This window comes from Dryobates pubescens, chromosome 1 (assembly GCF_014839835.1).
Source record: "Dryobates pubescens isolate bDryPub1 chromosome 1, bDryPub1.pri, whole genome shotgun sequence".
NCBI classification, from domain to species: Eukaryota; Metazoa; Chordata; class Aves; order Piciformes; family Picidae; genus Dryobates; species Dryobates pubescens.
Genome location: NC_071612.1, coordinates 28,146,066 through 28,163,456, shown reverse-complemented (window position 1 = coordinate 28,163,456; position 17,391 = coordinate 28,146,066). Strand labels below are relative to the sequence as shown.

Below are 17,391 nucleotides of genomic sequence, written 5' to 3'. Positions count from 1 at the left end.
TTCTTGTTCCTCATCTGGGTCCTCACCATGTAAACTGCAAGCTCCTTTGACAGTATGAAGAGAACACTGCTAGATAACTTGCATGTAATTTGCCTCAAAAATACCTGACAAATGCAGTCTCACACACTGGGGAGTATGCTAAAAGCAGAAGATCAGTTGTTCAAACAACTTCTTTGGTCAAGAATGTTTCACATATTTCTTTTGTTATTATTTAAACACCGTATGCTGACTGTTGGAAGTTCTCTGAGTACTCAGACATTCTAAATAATTCTGTGTTTCTCTGCACCCTCAAAGTAGGTGGTACAGGCTGGAATATCATATAGTCTGTTAACCACTTGAATACACATAAATCATGGATACCTTCTCAGATTTCTTTATAGCAAACACTTTATATTTGAATCATGGTTAAATCAAAGGATCTGATAAACCATTATTATTTCTGCTGCTGGTTTAGTAATTGTGCAAACACACCTTGCATGGATAAAATTCCATTCCTATGAATACTTATGCAGACAACTATTCAATTAATTTCCTGGAACGTTGCTGATATGCTAAATCATACAGATTATAATGGAAAATAAATATAAAAGGAAGTGAGCAGACCCAACAATTCTAGAAACTAAGAAGTACAGGAGCTTTGCGTGCAGCAGTTAGGATTACTTCTCAGTTTGTTTAAAAGCATTACTGGTCCTAACTAGCTCTTACAATGTTGAGGACTGTAGGTACCCTTGCAAGAAAGTGCTGACTTTATGGTTCAAAACATTATGGCCTAGACATGACCTTTGAGGTAAACACAGTAATGAACAAATAAATAGTGCAAGAAGGAACAGTCTCCAACATCTGTGGTATAAAGCTGCAAACTTTTCTTCTGTTGATTTCTAACCAGTCATCCTAGAAGTAGCTTAAAACACACCTAAGCTATATTTGCTAAAGTTTGAAGCATCATAGTACTGGTTTTGACTAAAGCACCAATGTTTATAAGAAAATTCAGAAGAGTAATCACATATTCAGAGAATACAATTTTCTCTTATGACCAATGCTAGTCTATACTACCCCTAGATTTGGGATTGGAATTTTTTTTAGGCTTTGTTGTTTTGCCCCACCTTTTTTTTTAATTAATGAATTTTACTCAGTAATATAATAGCAAAATATTTCTGTGCATAATTACATTCCTGGTTTAGTCACAAGTCATGCTATACATGTTAATCTATTGGTAGCATTAAATGCAGTTTCTTCTGTCTGTCTTTACCAGAGAAGTGTGCTGCTGAACCATGACTGCTAGAACCTCTAACAGTTCATTCAGATCCCTTCATCAGATAGGGATTTTTCTCAAATGGTTTTTGCAGGGATCTTCACTGTCACATGGCAGTGGTTGGGCTAGAGGTGATAGCAATTATAACAGCTGACCTGGCCCACTGGGGTACTGAGAAGCTCCTGATGTCCTCTCACTGACAGTTCTGCTATTTTCAGCCTGGTTGCTGTGTACAAGAGATGGTTGTTCTTGAGCTAAAAGAGGGAGAAAAAGGAGAGGATGGGAGTGACACGCAGAATGTGACCATCAGAATTCCACAACAATTGCTTTCTCGATCTATTCCGAGTCAATTTTACCAAAACACAATCACCTGTGGTGATTCTCACTATCTGCTAAGCTCATCTATAAGACAGTGCCACGAGCTGAGTTGAATCTGCTGCTGTTACTCAAACCATCCTGCCTCATACCAACTTCAAAACTGAAAGCACTGGCTGGAGCAAAGTATGATGGGGCTTGAAGTTCAGATTGTAACAAGAGAGGCTTCCTGTTCTGGTGGCTGCTTCTGGGTTCCTGGGGGTTTTGGGTGTGCTGCTTTTCCACTGCGATGGCAGTGGGACAAGTGGCTTCCTGGCTTGGGCTTTCAGCTCGGTTGTTTCTGCTTACTGCTGCTTTGCACCGCGCTCCTTCCACAAACAGGCTGAGGTAATGATGCATTCTGTACTATGATTGTCTGATTTTGCTCAGTAAATATATCCTTCTTACGTTTTTTGTCTCAATCCTGAGGTTTTTTTGTGTTACTTTTCCCTCGCTTCTGTGCTGGGAAAACAGACAGGCTAACCCGGCGGGTCGGTTTGACCAGCTTTGTTCTGATTTAAACCATCACAGGTAGTGTGGGACCACATCGATGAAGACAGTAAATGTCTTCCTGAGATTGGCAGGAAGACATTTAGTATACATTTAGTATTAATACTAAAATGTCAAACTTGCCCTATAATGACCAGAAATCCAAAATTTCCGGGGCCAAACATTCTAGAGAAATATTTTAAACCAATATAAAATGTAAGTGCAGAGGTAAAACAGAGATTGCCATTTATAAAATTAAATAGGGGATATTGTACATACAAAATTAGTCAGGTTTGTTGAAACTGACTATTACTAATTTTACACAAATCTTCAATCATGGCAATCTTCCCACTAAAAGTAATGGTGACATTGCACTGTTGTGCTGCCAGAAACATAAAAACAATTTCAAAACATAATCCCATTTGAACAAATATCACCTGAGATTTGCAATTGGTACATATATTAAAGTACTTCCCAAAAGTGGTAAGTTTGTAAATATTTCCTCTGGTCGTGGCAGACAAGATGTGCTTATTTCATGTCTCAGGCAAAGATCTCTGAGCAATTTGTGAAAAAAAGCTAGAGTAACATTATTATTATTTCAATATTACACTTGAAGAAACTGATGTCTAGAAATGTAAAGTGACTTCACTCACAAGAAGTAGGGAACAACCGATAAGATAGCTTGGAACCACAGTGAGATTTCCATCTTCTTGAATTCTCTAGCCATCAGTCTTTACAGTTTTGTTTTAATGTCATTATTGTTTAAAAAATCCCATGGAAATACATATAAAGCAGGTTGTAAATTTGCTAGTGTAAAATCATACCATTATTTAACTGCTTGCTCAGTTCATGAAGCATTATGAAGTGGATGTTGTTCCAGCTGGAGCTTATCTAAGGAATGCAACTTACGTCGCACTGACATGATTTCCAGTCTTTAGTACAGTACAAGCAGAGTAACTTGGGTATGGTGACATTATTTTCCAGTTCAAATATCAAACAGTGGTCTAGCTATAATGTGTGTTTCTAAGGAAACAGAATAAAATGCTGAATCAAGAAATACCCTGTTTTATCAGCCCCTTAGCAGTTTAAATGAGGATGAATACATTACATTTAAGGATGATATGAGGAGGTTTATGTTGTAAATTAAGGCCAGGGTAGGGTGGGGGAGTAACAACTAGGGTAAGAACTCAAAGGAAATTATCATATGAAATGATAAGTTCATAGACTTCATTTAAATTGGCATGGTTATTGACAGAAGTGAAATACTTGCATTCACAGTATCACAGTATCACCAAGGTTGGAAGAGACCTCAAATTCATCCCAAATCATCACAAAGGATTTATCAGGTAGCAATGTGATGATAGAATCTATGACAAGGGAGTCAGTTACTTGCCTGTGATAAAGACTGATCATTTATTTTTTATTCTTTCATTTACCTATCATTCTGTTGCTCCAATATATCCACTGCCACTGATAGTGCTGCAGACACAAGACTTTTAAAACACTATTCAGCTTATCTTTCATCCTCCATATTGGGCGGTGTTGGATTGGTTGATGGGTTGGACGCGATGATCTTGAAGGTCTCTTCCAACCTGGTTTATTCTATGTATTCTATGTATTCTATGTATATTAAATCAGTTGCCCCACTCACAGCTTCACATTGCAGAATACCAAACTCTTACAGTTTTACTTGCTTTTAGAGTTTCAGAGATAAATATTTATCATCTGTGTGCTTGTTTTACTAATGCTTTAAACTGTTCTGATAATCTAATCCTTATAAAACCCATGACACAGTATTGCTCTGTTGGAGCTAACCAATGATGGAGAGAGCAAATTTATACCTCTCCTAAAAGCTACAAGGAATGTAGCCAGGGATGCACACACAAAAAAGACACCTGGAGACAATACCACATATTGTAGTTATAAATTTCATCACTGTGTTGGAAAGGTATTTCTCAGACAGCATTAAAAATGCAGGAGTTTAATTTGTGAGACAAATTCAGAACAGTCACTGGCGATACAGCTTCTCTTCTATTACTTCTCCAGTGTAGCTCAGTCATTTTCCTAAGGAACCACTCTGACACATCAGATGGTGGTTATGTCTTATGTGCTCCTTGGCCACACAGCTGATCGTGTTCCTCATCCTAGATGCTGAATAGCAGCAGATATTATGGGAGCACTGGACTTAAACTTTGATATATGTACTCTTTAGGGTAGAAATAGCCATCAAATGACTAGCATTTGAGACATTTAAAAAATTGGGTATGCTATCTTCTGTTTAAGCTAAAGGTAAGCAAATAAATAAACAAATAAGAAGACCATTCACAAGAACAAAGCAATACTAACAAAAAAAAAAAAAAGAGCAACAAGGGAACAAGGGTTAAAAGTGGTGAGCAATGGGTTCTTCCAGTTCCTCCAGGAGCTTTCCTGTCCTCAGCACTTCAGAATATCAGGTAAGGCACACAGGAACTTAACATTATGCTGCTTTCATTGAATATTTTGGCCTAGATGTATAATTTATTGTCCCATGTATTTTTAAACACTGTGTGCAAAATTATTTCAGTGAATAATAAAATATGGAAATCTCTAAACATATTTTTGCTGAAGCGGGAGTAGCTGAAGGGGAATCCTTTGGCAGTTTCCTCCCACTCCCTCTGTCTCAAGGTAAATTGCTAGCTTTCATGCCTGCATTTCACCCCACGCCAAGGACAGCACTTGCTCCTGTCTGGAACATGATACAGCCATCTGCTGGAGAAATGACATTGCAGCTGTGCAGAGGATTTGCTGCTAATATTGGCCGTGGCATGACCAGCAACTCTTGAGAGCCAGCTATTTGCCATGAGCCACAGATGGGCAGATGGAAGAGTTCACATACATTAATCACCTCAGTTTCACCCCACAGCAGAAGTGAATTTAAACACATGATCTTCAAATGCAGATCTTCTTGAAGTCATCCATGACCTAATACAGTGTTCAGGGACCATGCATGTGTGAGCAAACTGTGATTTCTTGCCCTCAGCTACGTGCCCTACATGCACATAGTTTTCTCCAGCTTAAGGATGAAAAGGTAAAATACAGATGTGTGACATCACAAACTTTGCAACTCAAAACACGAGCTCTTCCATTTCATCAGTTATGCTGCTAATTAAGCATTTGATATTCCCAAATCAAAACAATGATTTGTTGAATTGAGCAGCCTGGTGTAGTGGAAGGTGTTCCAGCTCATGGCAGGGGCTTTGGAACTAAATGATCTTTAAAGGTCCCTTACAACTCAAACCATTCTATGAATCTGTTAAGTCTTTTCATGAGATGTGTAAGACATCATGTCTACATCTTCCCCCTCTTAACAAGTTTCTTCTGAAATTGCATTGTCCATGCTGGACAAGGACCCATGTCTTAGCCACTTTGGTCACGTGTTGTCACATAGGAGGCAAAGTTAGGGACAGTGAACTGAAGCCCTACCTTCCCCAAGGCTCTTCTGTCTGGGTCACCACTGCACTACCCTGCAAAGCAGCTGTAACCCAGCACTTACAACATGGCAACCAAAAGTGCTTCACTGATGTCTAGTAGTAACTATCAGATAGTGACAAGGGTTTCCTCCTGCCTAGACTGGAATAATTAACATGTGGTTTGCCTTGATTTAAGAGAGTGGCTGAGCCAGGAGGTGTTTTGAATTAGCATTTGTTACAAGTAACCCACATCACACAGTACCTTCCCAAGATACAAACCATATTGTTAGAACACCCCAGCTCCCTTGACACAGAAACCCTCCAGTAACAGCTTTATTCTTGAGCAGCTCATGCGCTGAGAGGCCAAGCAGAGAGCTCCGGTCAAAGCTTACAAAGTATCTCCCCCCACCACAGTGGAAATGGAGTGCCTGAAGACAAGGCTGCTGTTCATTAGCTGACAGCCCTTCAAGGGAATTGAATAATACAGACAGAGCTTGTGCTGGTGGTCTGCTCCTCATGGGAAGGAGGATTCCAGAAGCAGGAAAGAAGAGCCTTTCTCACATAACACCTTTCATCCCAATCTCTTTAAGCAATTCTACAAGCATTAATTAATTTAATATCCCAGTGCCCCTGTGAGATAAGTGTCATCTCAATTTTCTAGATGGGTAAACTTGGGTATGCAGATTATAAGTGGCTTCCCCAAATTATTCAGCAAGCCAGAAGAGGTTTGAAAATAGAACCCAGGAGATGTAATTTCAAACTCCTGTAAAACTCAACAATAATTTCCTTTATTCTTATTTTTACACAGATGCCGCTACAAGTTGAGTTATACATCTTTCTTTGCCTGGTCAGTGCTTCCCTGTTGTATGATGCTCTTTCAATTTTATCAGCTGTGGCCTTCCTTTTCAGAAAGCATTTTTTATTCTATTTTTGCTAATGATCACATTTTTTCAAAGCAAACCTTTAAAATATCAGATCCATGCTCACTGGACAGCCTTGCTGACTGTGTCCTGTGTTAATATCCAACTGCACACTCAGCTGCACAGAAGGGAATTCTGTACCTGCTGAGATTCTGGCTCTTCAGCCTTGAAATTCCCTCCTGGATGTGAATAACAGTGATTTCTCTTCCTTCCTTTACATTAATTTTTAATCATAGCCTCTACTTTACCACTACTGATTGAATTCTCTACCACATCTAATGGTCTTTCTTGTAATATTCATTCATTTATAATATGTATGCTGATGCCATATCTTATTTTTCAAGGCTGCTTGTTTAAGGCCAGCAGCAAAGAAATAGCTATTATGCAGATTTTAAACTACAGTATGTTGCCATATGTTTGATCAGCAGGGCAGAGGTAAAACACTCCACTGTCAAAAAAGGGCACAGTTATAAGGGATCATATGCAATAGTATAATTCAGTCACTGATGAAACTAACAACAAAAGTCCAACTCAATTCAGAGGGAAATAAAATTAATGCAGTATTTTGTTATGTCTAAAATATATTCTTAGAGCTTGAAACTGAAAGCCAAAGGAGTCACAGGACAGTAGATGAATTTTAATGCAAGTATTTGACAGAGAACCTGAATTTCACATCTCCAGCACTGCCATACTCAGTAACTAAAAGGTTGAAAGTAGAGACACAGTGAATGTAAATCCCATACTTTAGCAAAATGAAATAAGGCTGAAGATTGTATGAGTTTTATGGAAGAGAGAAAAGGATATCCTGCTTAGGGCTCTAGAAACTTGTGTGCGGGGAAGAGCCAGCATCCCAAAGATCACTGCACCTTTTTTTCTGGTTTTAGATTAACAGGACACAACTCAAATTAACAGCTCACAACTCAGATTGCATTGTTTTCTTTTGTTGAAGTGAATAGTTTCAAAACCTTGCAACTCTACTCACCTCTTAGCTGGCAGTCCTGTCCACTGTATCCAGGGCAGCACTTCCACTCCAGCGATGTTACTATTTTATGTTTGATTCTGTAAGCTTGGTGAGCTGTTGCCTGAGACCTGCAAAACAAGAACATTTTTCACCTATTTCAGGTGACCACACAGGATTTGTAGGAAACGTCTAACTACATTACTCTATTACACATCAAATGCATCCTTGTCCTTCTTAAACTGAGGGGCTCAGAACTGGACACAGGACTCAAGGTGTGGCCTAACCAGTGCTGAGTACAGGGCAGAATGACTTCCCTGCTCCTGCTGGCCACACTATTCCTGATACAAGCCAGGATGCCATTGGCACACTGCTGGCTCATGTTCAGCCTACCATCAATCAGTACCTCCAGGTCCCTTTCTGCCTGGGTGTTCTCCAGCCACTCTGACCCCAGCCTGTAGCTCTGCATGGGGTTGTTGTGGCCAAAGTGCAGCACCCGGCACTTGGACTTGTTGAATGTCATTGTGTTGGACTCTGCCCATCTGTCCAGCCTGTCAAGGTCCCTCTGCAGAGCTCTCCTACCCTCTAACAGATCAGCTCCTGCTCCCAGCTTGGTGTCACCTGCAAATTTATTGATGATGGATTCAATGCCCTCATCCAGATCATCAGTAAAGAAACTGAACAGGATGGGGCCCAGCACTGATCCCTGGGGGACACCACTAGTGACTGGTCTCCAGCTGGATGTGGCACCATTCACCACCACTCTCTGGGCTGAGCCTCCAGCCAGTTCCTAACCCAGCTCAGAGTTCTGCTGTCCAAGCCAGGGGCTGACAGCTTGGCCAGGAGTTTGCTGTGGGGGACAGTGTCAAAGGCCTTGCTGAAGTCCAGGCAGACCTCATCCACAGCCTGCCCCACATCCACCAGGCAGTCACCTGGGCATAGAAGGAGATCAGGTTGGTGAGGCAGAGAAGTTGTCTTCTTAGAGAAGTCACTTTAGAATGACCCTGTTGGTGTAGGACATAGAGAAGAAACTAACTACAAGTGTACTTTATACAGAATTGCTTGGTTTATATAGAATCAGAAAGTCATTTTGGTTGGAGAAAACCTTTAAGAGCCTCTCCACATAGTGTGCTGCTAAACCATGTTCCCCATCTACACCTCTTTTAAATACCTTCAGGGCTGGTGATTCAACCACCTCACTGGGGAACCTATTCCAGTGTTTGGTAACCCTTTCAGTGAAGAATTTTTCTTTTAGTATTCAACCTATACATTCCCTGATGCAACTTGAGGCCAGTTTTTCTCATCCTATGTTAAATACAAAGTTTGAATAAAAATAATATAGCACAGTTCTGCTAGTTGCTAAACACTAATACGAACACCTCAAATATCAGAAAGTACAGGAGAAACTGGTTACAGCATTGTTTTGGCCACTCATTCCCTGCCCAAATCATTCCAGAAATGGGGACAAATTTGAAGGCTGTCAGACCAACAAATGCCACCTGGTTTTACACTAATCTCAACACTCCTTCACAAGAGATGTAATATTATAGATATTAAAATTCATAGTAGCTGGCAGGTTTGTATGTGTCCCAAACCAGCTTTGCCTCTGAGAAACAGCTTTTCGAGCAATAAGAACTCAGTAAAGATAAACATGAACTGAAATCAAGAGAGTTCTCAGCTCTTTGGCTGTATGGATGGTCTTATTTTATGATAAAACTACCTTATTCTGTATTAGCATAATCCATTCCTGAAAGCACTCATAAAAATGAAGTGTCCACAAAGGGAGTAAATTAGAAATAGCTATTTCAAATAGAACTCTCTACGTAGACAAACCTCAGAAATACATATAGGAGATATTTATTCACAGGAGCAGCACAAGGAGATAATTTTCCCACAGAAATCAGAGTTATTGTGAATCTTCAAGACTGAATTAGAGTAAGTGGCAGCATTTCAGCGAAAGGGTCCACTCCACAGTTCTGTACTACCATCTACTATATTTCAGCCACCAAATCCTAAGGATATTCTCTGCTCCTGGTTTCACTTCCAAGGCTTAAGCGTGCTCTGCCACACCACCTAGAGGACAGTTCTCAGAACGGTCAAACTGGCTTACAGGAGGCTTTTGACTTTTTTCAAAGGAAAAGCGTTACACTCCGTTCTATTGGAGCTGTTTCAATTTGCCATTTTGCAGGCCCATGCATTAAAGCCCAATTTCATTTACTCCTGAAATGCATGGAGAATACAACGAGGCACCCAAACCACAAAGGACAATCTGAATACATGTAATAGGGTTGCTATTTACAAGCTGTATTCAGGGCCAATTACTTTTCTACGTTCAATGCATGACCAAAGCTGTGCCAGAAGTAAGTGCCAAGCAGAGAGATAATAACAAAAATATTCATGCCTCCCAGTGGAAACCTTTTGCTCTGTCAAAGCACAAGCCTGGCAAAGTGCACAGAAAGGATTTTCTTCCCCGCATGTGCTTTAACGCTTTGTACATGTGCACCTTTCCTTGCAGTACTCCAGAGGAGGGAGCAGGCAATGGGCTGTCATGAAGGCTTTAAAGTGAGCAGAAGATGCGAGAGTGAAGGTATGCCAAATCGTGAACTTCTACGCTTGTTACAAGGACACGTGAAGACAAGGCCTGGAAACATGCTAATCTACTCCGTCCTGTTTTCATTTGCGTTTCAAAAGTCATGGTCGTATTAATTATGCAGCTGGTGATAATTCAGGTACTTGCAAGCACTCTTTCTTCTTACTTTTACACACCTCTGAGCACAAGATCCAATATGCCAAGTGCAAGGCTTCACTCTGCCTGATGAGAAGGTTTCCAGGTTGTCCACTACCACTGTAGGTAGGAGTCTGCTATGGACATAAGCACACCAGTTCCTGTAAGATACAGAAGGTCAATACAATGGAAAAACACAAGTAATATTTGCCATAATATGATGATACATGATGCTCAAAGGGGAAAGTTGAACCCATTATTTAGGGACAGGACAAAGCTATGAAATTGAAGTTTGGTTTCCCTCAGAATGCTGATGTAGCCTGGGGTAGTTCTCAGTCTTTGTCCTTCAGCTACTCATTAACAATAAAGAAAACAATCACTTCTCCATCTCTACATAATTTATATTGCAAATCTGAATTTTTCTTTGTGAATGTTTGTGGAGCACCAAGTCCAAAAAAGCTTTTCTAGACTGCAGTAATTACAAGTCTTGAATTTCAGACTACAGAAACTGTTTATCCAAAATTCAAAGGATTTTTTAGTAAGATTTTTAGCCACACCTAACTTTCTCTTTATGGATAGACATTTCCACTCTTCCTTCTTTTCTCAAGCAATCATTTGAGTAGATGTACAGTGGGTTTTGCAATGCACATTGAGGTCAAAGACACAGGCAGCAATTATGTGCCACAGCTCTATGATTAACTGTGCCTCTGGCTACCCACCCAGAGAAGGAGGTCATATATGAAATGATCAAACACTTTCTCACTGCAGCACAGGACACAGGAGCTGGTGAGTGTATGGACAAGTTTGGTTTTTTGAAAAGGATTCTAAGGAGGCTGCAAGAAACTAAAACTATTAAATTGGAATTTCTATAGCTCTGCATACAGGTTGATTGTGAGGTTTTTTTGAACATGAAGTTGTAGTTATAACCTCTGCCTCAGGAAGTCCTCCATCTGCAGATTGGAGGGCATGCTGAAGAAAGTATCATTGCCTTTCTGCCAGGGGAACAAATGTCTCTTTGGACTAGTAGTAATTCCTCCCCGCCACCTTGGTACAGCCTTTCACAGGGTGATATATGATTCACTTATCCAGGCTGTAACATATTTCATTTTTGACTTGGCAAGTTAATAACAAAGCACTGTTTCAGTTGTAAGGCCGGTGAACTTGCAAGTACTTCCATACAGATGTTTTCATACGAGAACTTATGTTCACATGTGATCAGAAGACACCTGAAGTGGTAACACTACCACAAGCAATTATGCAGTACCACACCTCTTCTACTGTTGCACATTAACTGTCTGGAAAGAGTGGAACAAAGAGCTAAAACCTTGGACAACTGGTTGCTAAGCTCACCATCTCTGCAAATAAAGAAGTCAATACAGGAGTCAGATTTTAAAATCTGGGCTACAAAGGTGAAGTTAAGACTTGAGCTCCTGGCTGCCTACTCTGCGCTCTACCCTCACACGCAGACAGAAAGGGATTAAGCAGAAGACATACAGCAGTGGTGTTGGTGATGACCTTTTCTGCAGTGCATATGGTTGGGGTAAAATATTTTGTAATTTAATTCTATTTTACATCTGAGCTGATGTGGTCAATGAAAAGGTAAGAACAATAAAAACAGGCATAAAAAGCAGTTGTAAAATACATGAAAGCCCCAAAATACAGAGAGTCCAGTTTAAAAAACAAACCAAAACAACACAAAAAAGCCACCAACTTTTAAAAATTCATAATGTAAGTCCACTAATGATCATTACTATGGAGGATGGCTAGCTTCAAGGTAACAGCTATTGGAACTTGCCCATTTGGAGATACCCTTCAAAGGAAAACAAGGTGCAACAATCTCAAATGTATCGGTGAGGACTGCTCTTCGTTTTCAAAGGTAGCGTGAACTCAGCCTGTGGTGCTTACCAAAAATTTAACTTGACTCGAACAGATTGTTTCTATTTAAAATGTTTAACTCATTCTTAAGCTACATGAGTACAATAGCTGAAACTGTGGTTCTCACTTGGCCCAGCAATCTTTGATCAGGCTAAATTGGAGGAAATATTCACAGCAAAAGAGCCCCTGGTGTGACTCATAATTAGGTTTACTCTACCAATGAAATAAGCTCATTAAGAGATGTTAAGAATGTAAATATGATTTACATTCTAAGCTGTCAGCTCGTGGTTTGGACCACAACACTCTGTGCTGGGTTAGGAACTGGCTGGAGGGCCGAGCCCAGAGAGTGGTGGTGAATGGTGCCACATCCGGCTGGCGGCCAGTCACCAGTGGCGTCCCCCAGGGATCAGTGCTGGGCCCCATCCTCTTTAACATCTTCATTGATGATCTGGATGAGGGGGTTGAGTCAGTCATCAGCAAGTTTGCAGATGACACCAAGTTGGGAACAGATGTTAGTCAGTTAGAGGGTAGAAAGGCTCTGCAGAGGGACCTTGACCGACTGGACAGATGGGCAGAGTCCAATGGGATGGCATTTAATAAGTCTAAGTGCCGGGTGCTGCACTTTGGCCACGGCAACCCCATGCAGAGCTACAGGCTGGGGTCAGAGTGGCTGGAGAGCTGCCAAACAGAGAGGGACCTGGGGGTGCTGATTGACACCCGCCTAAACATGAGCCAGCAGTGTGCCCAGGTGGCCAAGAAGGCCAATGGCATCCTGGCCTGTATTAGGAATAGTGTGGCCAGCAGGAACAGGGAGGTCATTGTGCCCCTGTACTCTGCATTGGTTAGGCCACACCTTGAGTACTGTGTCCAGTTCTGGGCCCCTCAGTTTAGGAAGGACATCGAGACACTTGAACGTGTCCAGAGAAGGGCAACAAGGCTGGTGAGAGGCCTTGAGCACAAGCCCTATGAGGAGAGGCTGAGGGAGCTGGGATTGTTTAGCCTGGAGAAAAGAAGGATCAGAGGCGACCTCATTGCCCTCTACAACTGCCTGAAGGGTGGTTGTAGCCAGGTGGGGGTTGGTCTCTTCTCCCAGGCAACCAGCACCAGAACAAGGGGACACAGTCTCAAGTTGTGTCAGGGGAGGTTTAGACTCGAGGTGAGGAAAAAGTTCTTCACTGAGCGAGTCATTCGTCATTGGAATGGGCTGCCCAGGGAGGTGGTGGAGTCGCCGTCCCTGGAGGTGTTCAAGGGGAGATTGGACGTGGCGCTTGGTGCTATGATCTAGTTGTGAGGTCTGTTGGAACAGGTTGGACTTGATGATCCTTGGGGTCTCTTCCAACCTTAGTTACTGTGATACTGTGATACTGTGATTTTGAAATAAAATTGTCTGAAAAAATGTAGATTTGGAACTAGAAGATGAAGCGTGGTGGAAGAACTATGACAGGCTGTGTTAATGCAAAGGCAAAACAGAAGAGTACTGATTGGCATAACAGGACCTTAAACCTGAAAATCCTCTTTAGCCTCTATAACAATATATTCCAGATAAGCTTCTAACACAAGCTTGTAACATGCAGATTTTGTTGAGAGCTGCAGAATCCTCGTGTTTCTTTTGTATTTAGCCAGGTTTCAGTCAGGAAAGCTGTATTTACAAACAAAACAAAATCCTTGCAACATATAACAGAAATTCAGCCTGGAGAGTGGTGCAAGCCCCCAGCTGGCAAAAAGCCCACATGACAAATTTGTATACACTGACCAGGAAAACTCACTGGCAGCACAGTGTGGGAGAGTACCTCTGAGTCCTCAGGCCTTTGAAACAGGCTCTTTGCTTGTGATATTTTCAGCAATATTTCCAGTTTGAATCAAAGTACTGCTGCCCCAGCTTTGCATCAAGCACAGTTTGACTCTATCTGAGAAGATGGTAGGAAGAGCAGCATGTTTTCCTTTTGCAAGCAATCAGCTGTGCCTGCTTTGCAGCCTGGGTCGGCTTCTGGGCTTTATGGCTACTGCAAATTCAAAGCTAATATGCTGTGGAGCCTGCCACAAAGCTGGAGCAAAGCACCTACCACTGGCAGGGCATTAGTAAGTCCCAGATGGTGTCTTTAAGCCTGCCTTTAGCTTTTGGGATATTACTATGTCACATACAACTTAACTAGAACTTGTGTTAATTCCTTCCAGGAAAAGTTTTCTTCTCTTCTGCTTATACCAGTCCTGTTTCTTTTTCCACAGAGAAAATATTCCTCTGAAACATTTCTTCAGTTCCACAGTCAGGCAGAAAATAGAAAGGATGCGTCCTGGAGATAACTGTGAAACAGAAAGAGCTCTGGGGCAATTGTCAGCAAGGTCTGTCTGCTCTGTGTCTGTGGCAAGTCCAGTTTTCACTGAGGATGTACCAGTAATACATCTATTTCCCTCAGCTGAAGAAAAAAACCAAGAAAGAGATTATTTCTGACAGTGCAAGACTGCTTACTGTGTTTGGCTGACTCACCCCTCACCCATCAGCCTCCCAGTGGGAAGCTATGTCCCTGTATTTCTGGCCCTAATGGTGTCAGTTACTGAGCAATGTCTTGCCACTTCAGAGGGCTCCGAGTCCCTGCAAACAGCTGCTTTCCTGTCTGCCAGATGAAAACATGGACTGCAGAAACCTGCCCTGTCATGCAGGGCCAGCAGACCAACAGTGGGCAATGTCTCACCAGCTGTTACTTACTAATTTTTGTTTAGATTTTCTTAAGACACAAATATGGTGTCTTAATTCACTGTGCAGATTTCTGAGGCTGGACATTCTATGATGGAAAATGCCCTGCTTGGTCTGGAGTACAGGGTCATGCTCATATATGTACTGCCCTGCCTGCCGGTTCGGGGGATGCTCAAGAGCCCTTCATTGCTTCACTGGCCTCTTGCCAGCACTCAATCCCCTCTCCTAATTGGCAATCAGCAGGCTTCTGCTCTGCTCTATCACTTCCTTGGTGGCAGTTTAGGTGTCGGCCCGGAGAAGCGGCGGAAGGCTTGCCCCGTCGACCCTGCGGGCTGCCACCACAGTGCGGGAACCATCGTCTTCTTGCCGCTACCATCTAGCCGCTGCCTGCAGCCGGCGCCTGGTCGCTCCCACTCCACGCTTCAGAGCGCAGCCGACGACCGGCCGTGAGGCGCCAGAGGCGGAGCGCTGCCGGGCAGCGCCAGCAGGTGGCGGAAAGCCGCCGGTGGCGACTCCGGGCCCGGCGTCTGCTGGCGGGGGCCAGGCCAGGCCGGAGCTGCGGCCGTGTGAGTCGAGGTACAGCCCGGCGCGGCGCTTGGCGCGGCGCTGCTCATCGGCCCCAACGGCCAGCCAGAGCCCCGCCGCCTCCCGCGGAGCTCGCAGGCGTGATGAGGGAGAGCAGAGGGCTTGCGGAAAGCAGGGCAGCGAGAGAGAAAGATTAATGTGTTCGTCTCCGAAGGAGACAGAGCGATCTGCTCTGTGGCAGGATTGTTCTGAATATATTCACCAACAGTGGAGATGCTGAACTGCAGCAGGCTTTGAAACAGTCCTCCCGATGCTGTGATACCCAGTGTTGCTGAAAAGCAAAGAACAATTTACACTAAAACCAGTGGGAGGGTGAGTGGGAGCGCCAGGACCTTCCAGCAGCACGTCTGCAGGGCAAGCTGTGCCCTGCCAGCTGCAGGGTACCTGTGCTGCCCCTGTGCACCATCGCTCCCACCTGCAAGCACAGGTCCTTGCAAGTGGTACTAAAGATGCTCAACATCAGTGGCAAATGGACCATGGCGGGTATAGGTTTTGTTCTGCCCTTTTCATATTATATCTGAAAAGGAGCAATTTTTTTATCTGTCAGTAAATTAGATTACCTGGCTTCTAATAAGAATGCTATTGAATCAGTGCAGCTGAATGTCCCTGAATCATGAAAATGAGATTATTGTGTTGCTGAAGAAACACAAAAGGACCCTGAGCTGCAGCCATTGTTAAAGTTGGTGCATGGCTTGATCACTGTGCCTCCTTCACACTGTGTGCAATTTATTCATATTTATGTTTATGAAATAGTTTATGGAATACTAATCTTGATTCTACACCTGTTTTCATTTTGTATTGTCCTTTACACCGTGTCAAAGAGGATGTACAATGATGCTATGACCATCTGAAGTTGGTAGATCACAGTAAGTTTGGAAGAGACCTTGAGGATCATCGAGTTCAACCTGTCACCACAGACCTCATGACTAGACCATGGCACCAAGTGCCACGTCTAATCCCCTCTTGAACACCTCCAGAGATGGTGACTCCACCACCTCCCTGGACAGCGCATTCCAATGACGAATGACTCTCAATGAAGAACTGTCGTAGTTTGGGCTGGGTGCCCTCTGCTACAGGGGTGTTTCCTGTGTCCAGAAGTCCATCCCAGTGGGTGGACTCAGGAAATTAGGTATTTCTACCATAATCCCTTGCACCACTATAAATTTTGCAGTGGGGTCTGGCACTTCCTCTTTCCTTCCCTCTCCGAGACTTGGTAACTGGGGGAGAGATCTCCCGGCCATGGGCCTGATTGGGCCCAAGGCCACAGGGGGATGGGCAGTCTCAGGCCTGGCCAGCTGAGACTAGCCCAGCAGAGGGAGGGGGAAGAAGGAGCCCTGGGGGTTTTGGATGCACCCTCAGGTGGGGATGGGATCTTTCTTTGTCACTGCGCTTTGGGTTTTCTGTAACATTCACTGCTTTCTATTTAAACTTTCATCACTTTTGCAATCCGTTTGTCTGAGTCGTTATTTCTGCCTGTGGTGGGGAGGGGGTCTGCCCCAACCCATTACATTTTGGGGGAGAAATGAGAGTATATTTTACAAGGAAACAGATTCTATGTAACACAACAAACACAGGTATTTTACAGTATATACAGGAATATACAGCCAATTAACTCAACCAGAAACCAGACCCCCCACAGAGGGGGCTTCCCCCTGTGCCCCCTTCACCCCCCTACCTCCCTTCTCCCCCAAAGAGGTAGAAGAAGAGACGAGGATGGTTAGCAGGACAGGGGAAGAAGCAGACAGGACTGTTACAGGGAGGAAGTTAGTTCTTATCTCTTGGCAAGAAGCCCAGAAGCAGATCCAGCCGAAAGGGACAGCGAAGGAAGGAAGACTGAAAGTTCCCAACTCCCCTGGGTCCAATCTCTCCTCCCACAATCCTACCAATGAAATTCGTTTAGAATACCAAAATATTTTACAAACATTTAGCCAGTGTGCCCCTTTCTTAAAGGCACAGCGTCAAACGGCCACAAGAACTTTCTCCTCACCTCGAGACTAAACCTCCCCTGGTGCAGATTGAGACTGTGTCCCCTTGTTCTGGTGCTGGTTGCCTGGGAAAAGAGACCAACTCCTTCCTGGCTACAACCTCCCTT

General features: G+C 43.2%; 1 protein-coding gene across 1 annotated transcript in view; it reads right to left on the bottom strand.

Moving 5' to 3' along the window:
• The window catches only part of MMRN1 (multimerin 1), a 48,862-nt gene that overhangs the window by 19,476 nt on the left and 11,995 nt on the right, over nt 1-17,391 (bottom strand). Inside the window, exons 2-4 of the mRNA XM_009905656.2 lie at nt 10,189-10,308; nt 7,447-7,553; nt 1,408-1,506 (exon numbers count right to left, since the gene is read on the bottom strand). Coding sequence (XP_009903958.2) covers nt 1,408-1,506; nt 7,447-7,553; nt 10,189-10,308 — 326 coding nt within the window. The remainder of the gene's footprint in view (nt 1-1,407; nt 1,507-7,446; nt 7,554-10,188; nt 10,309-17,391) is intronic.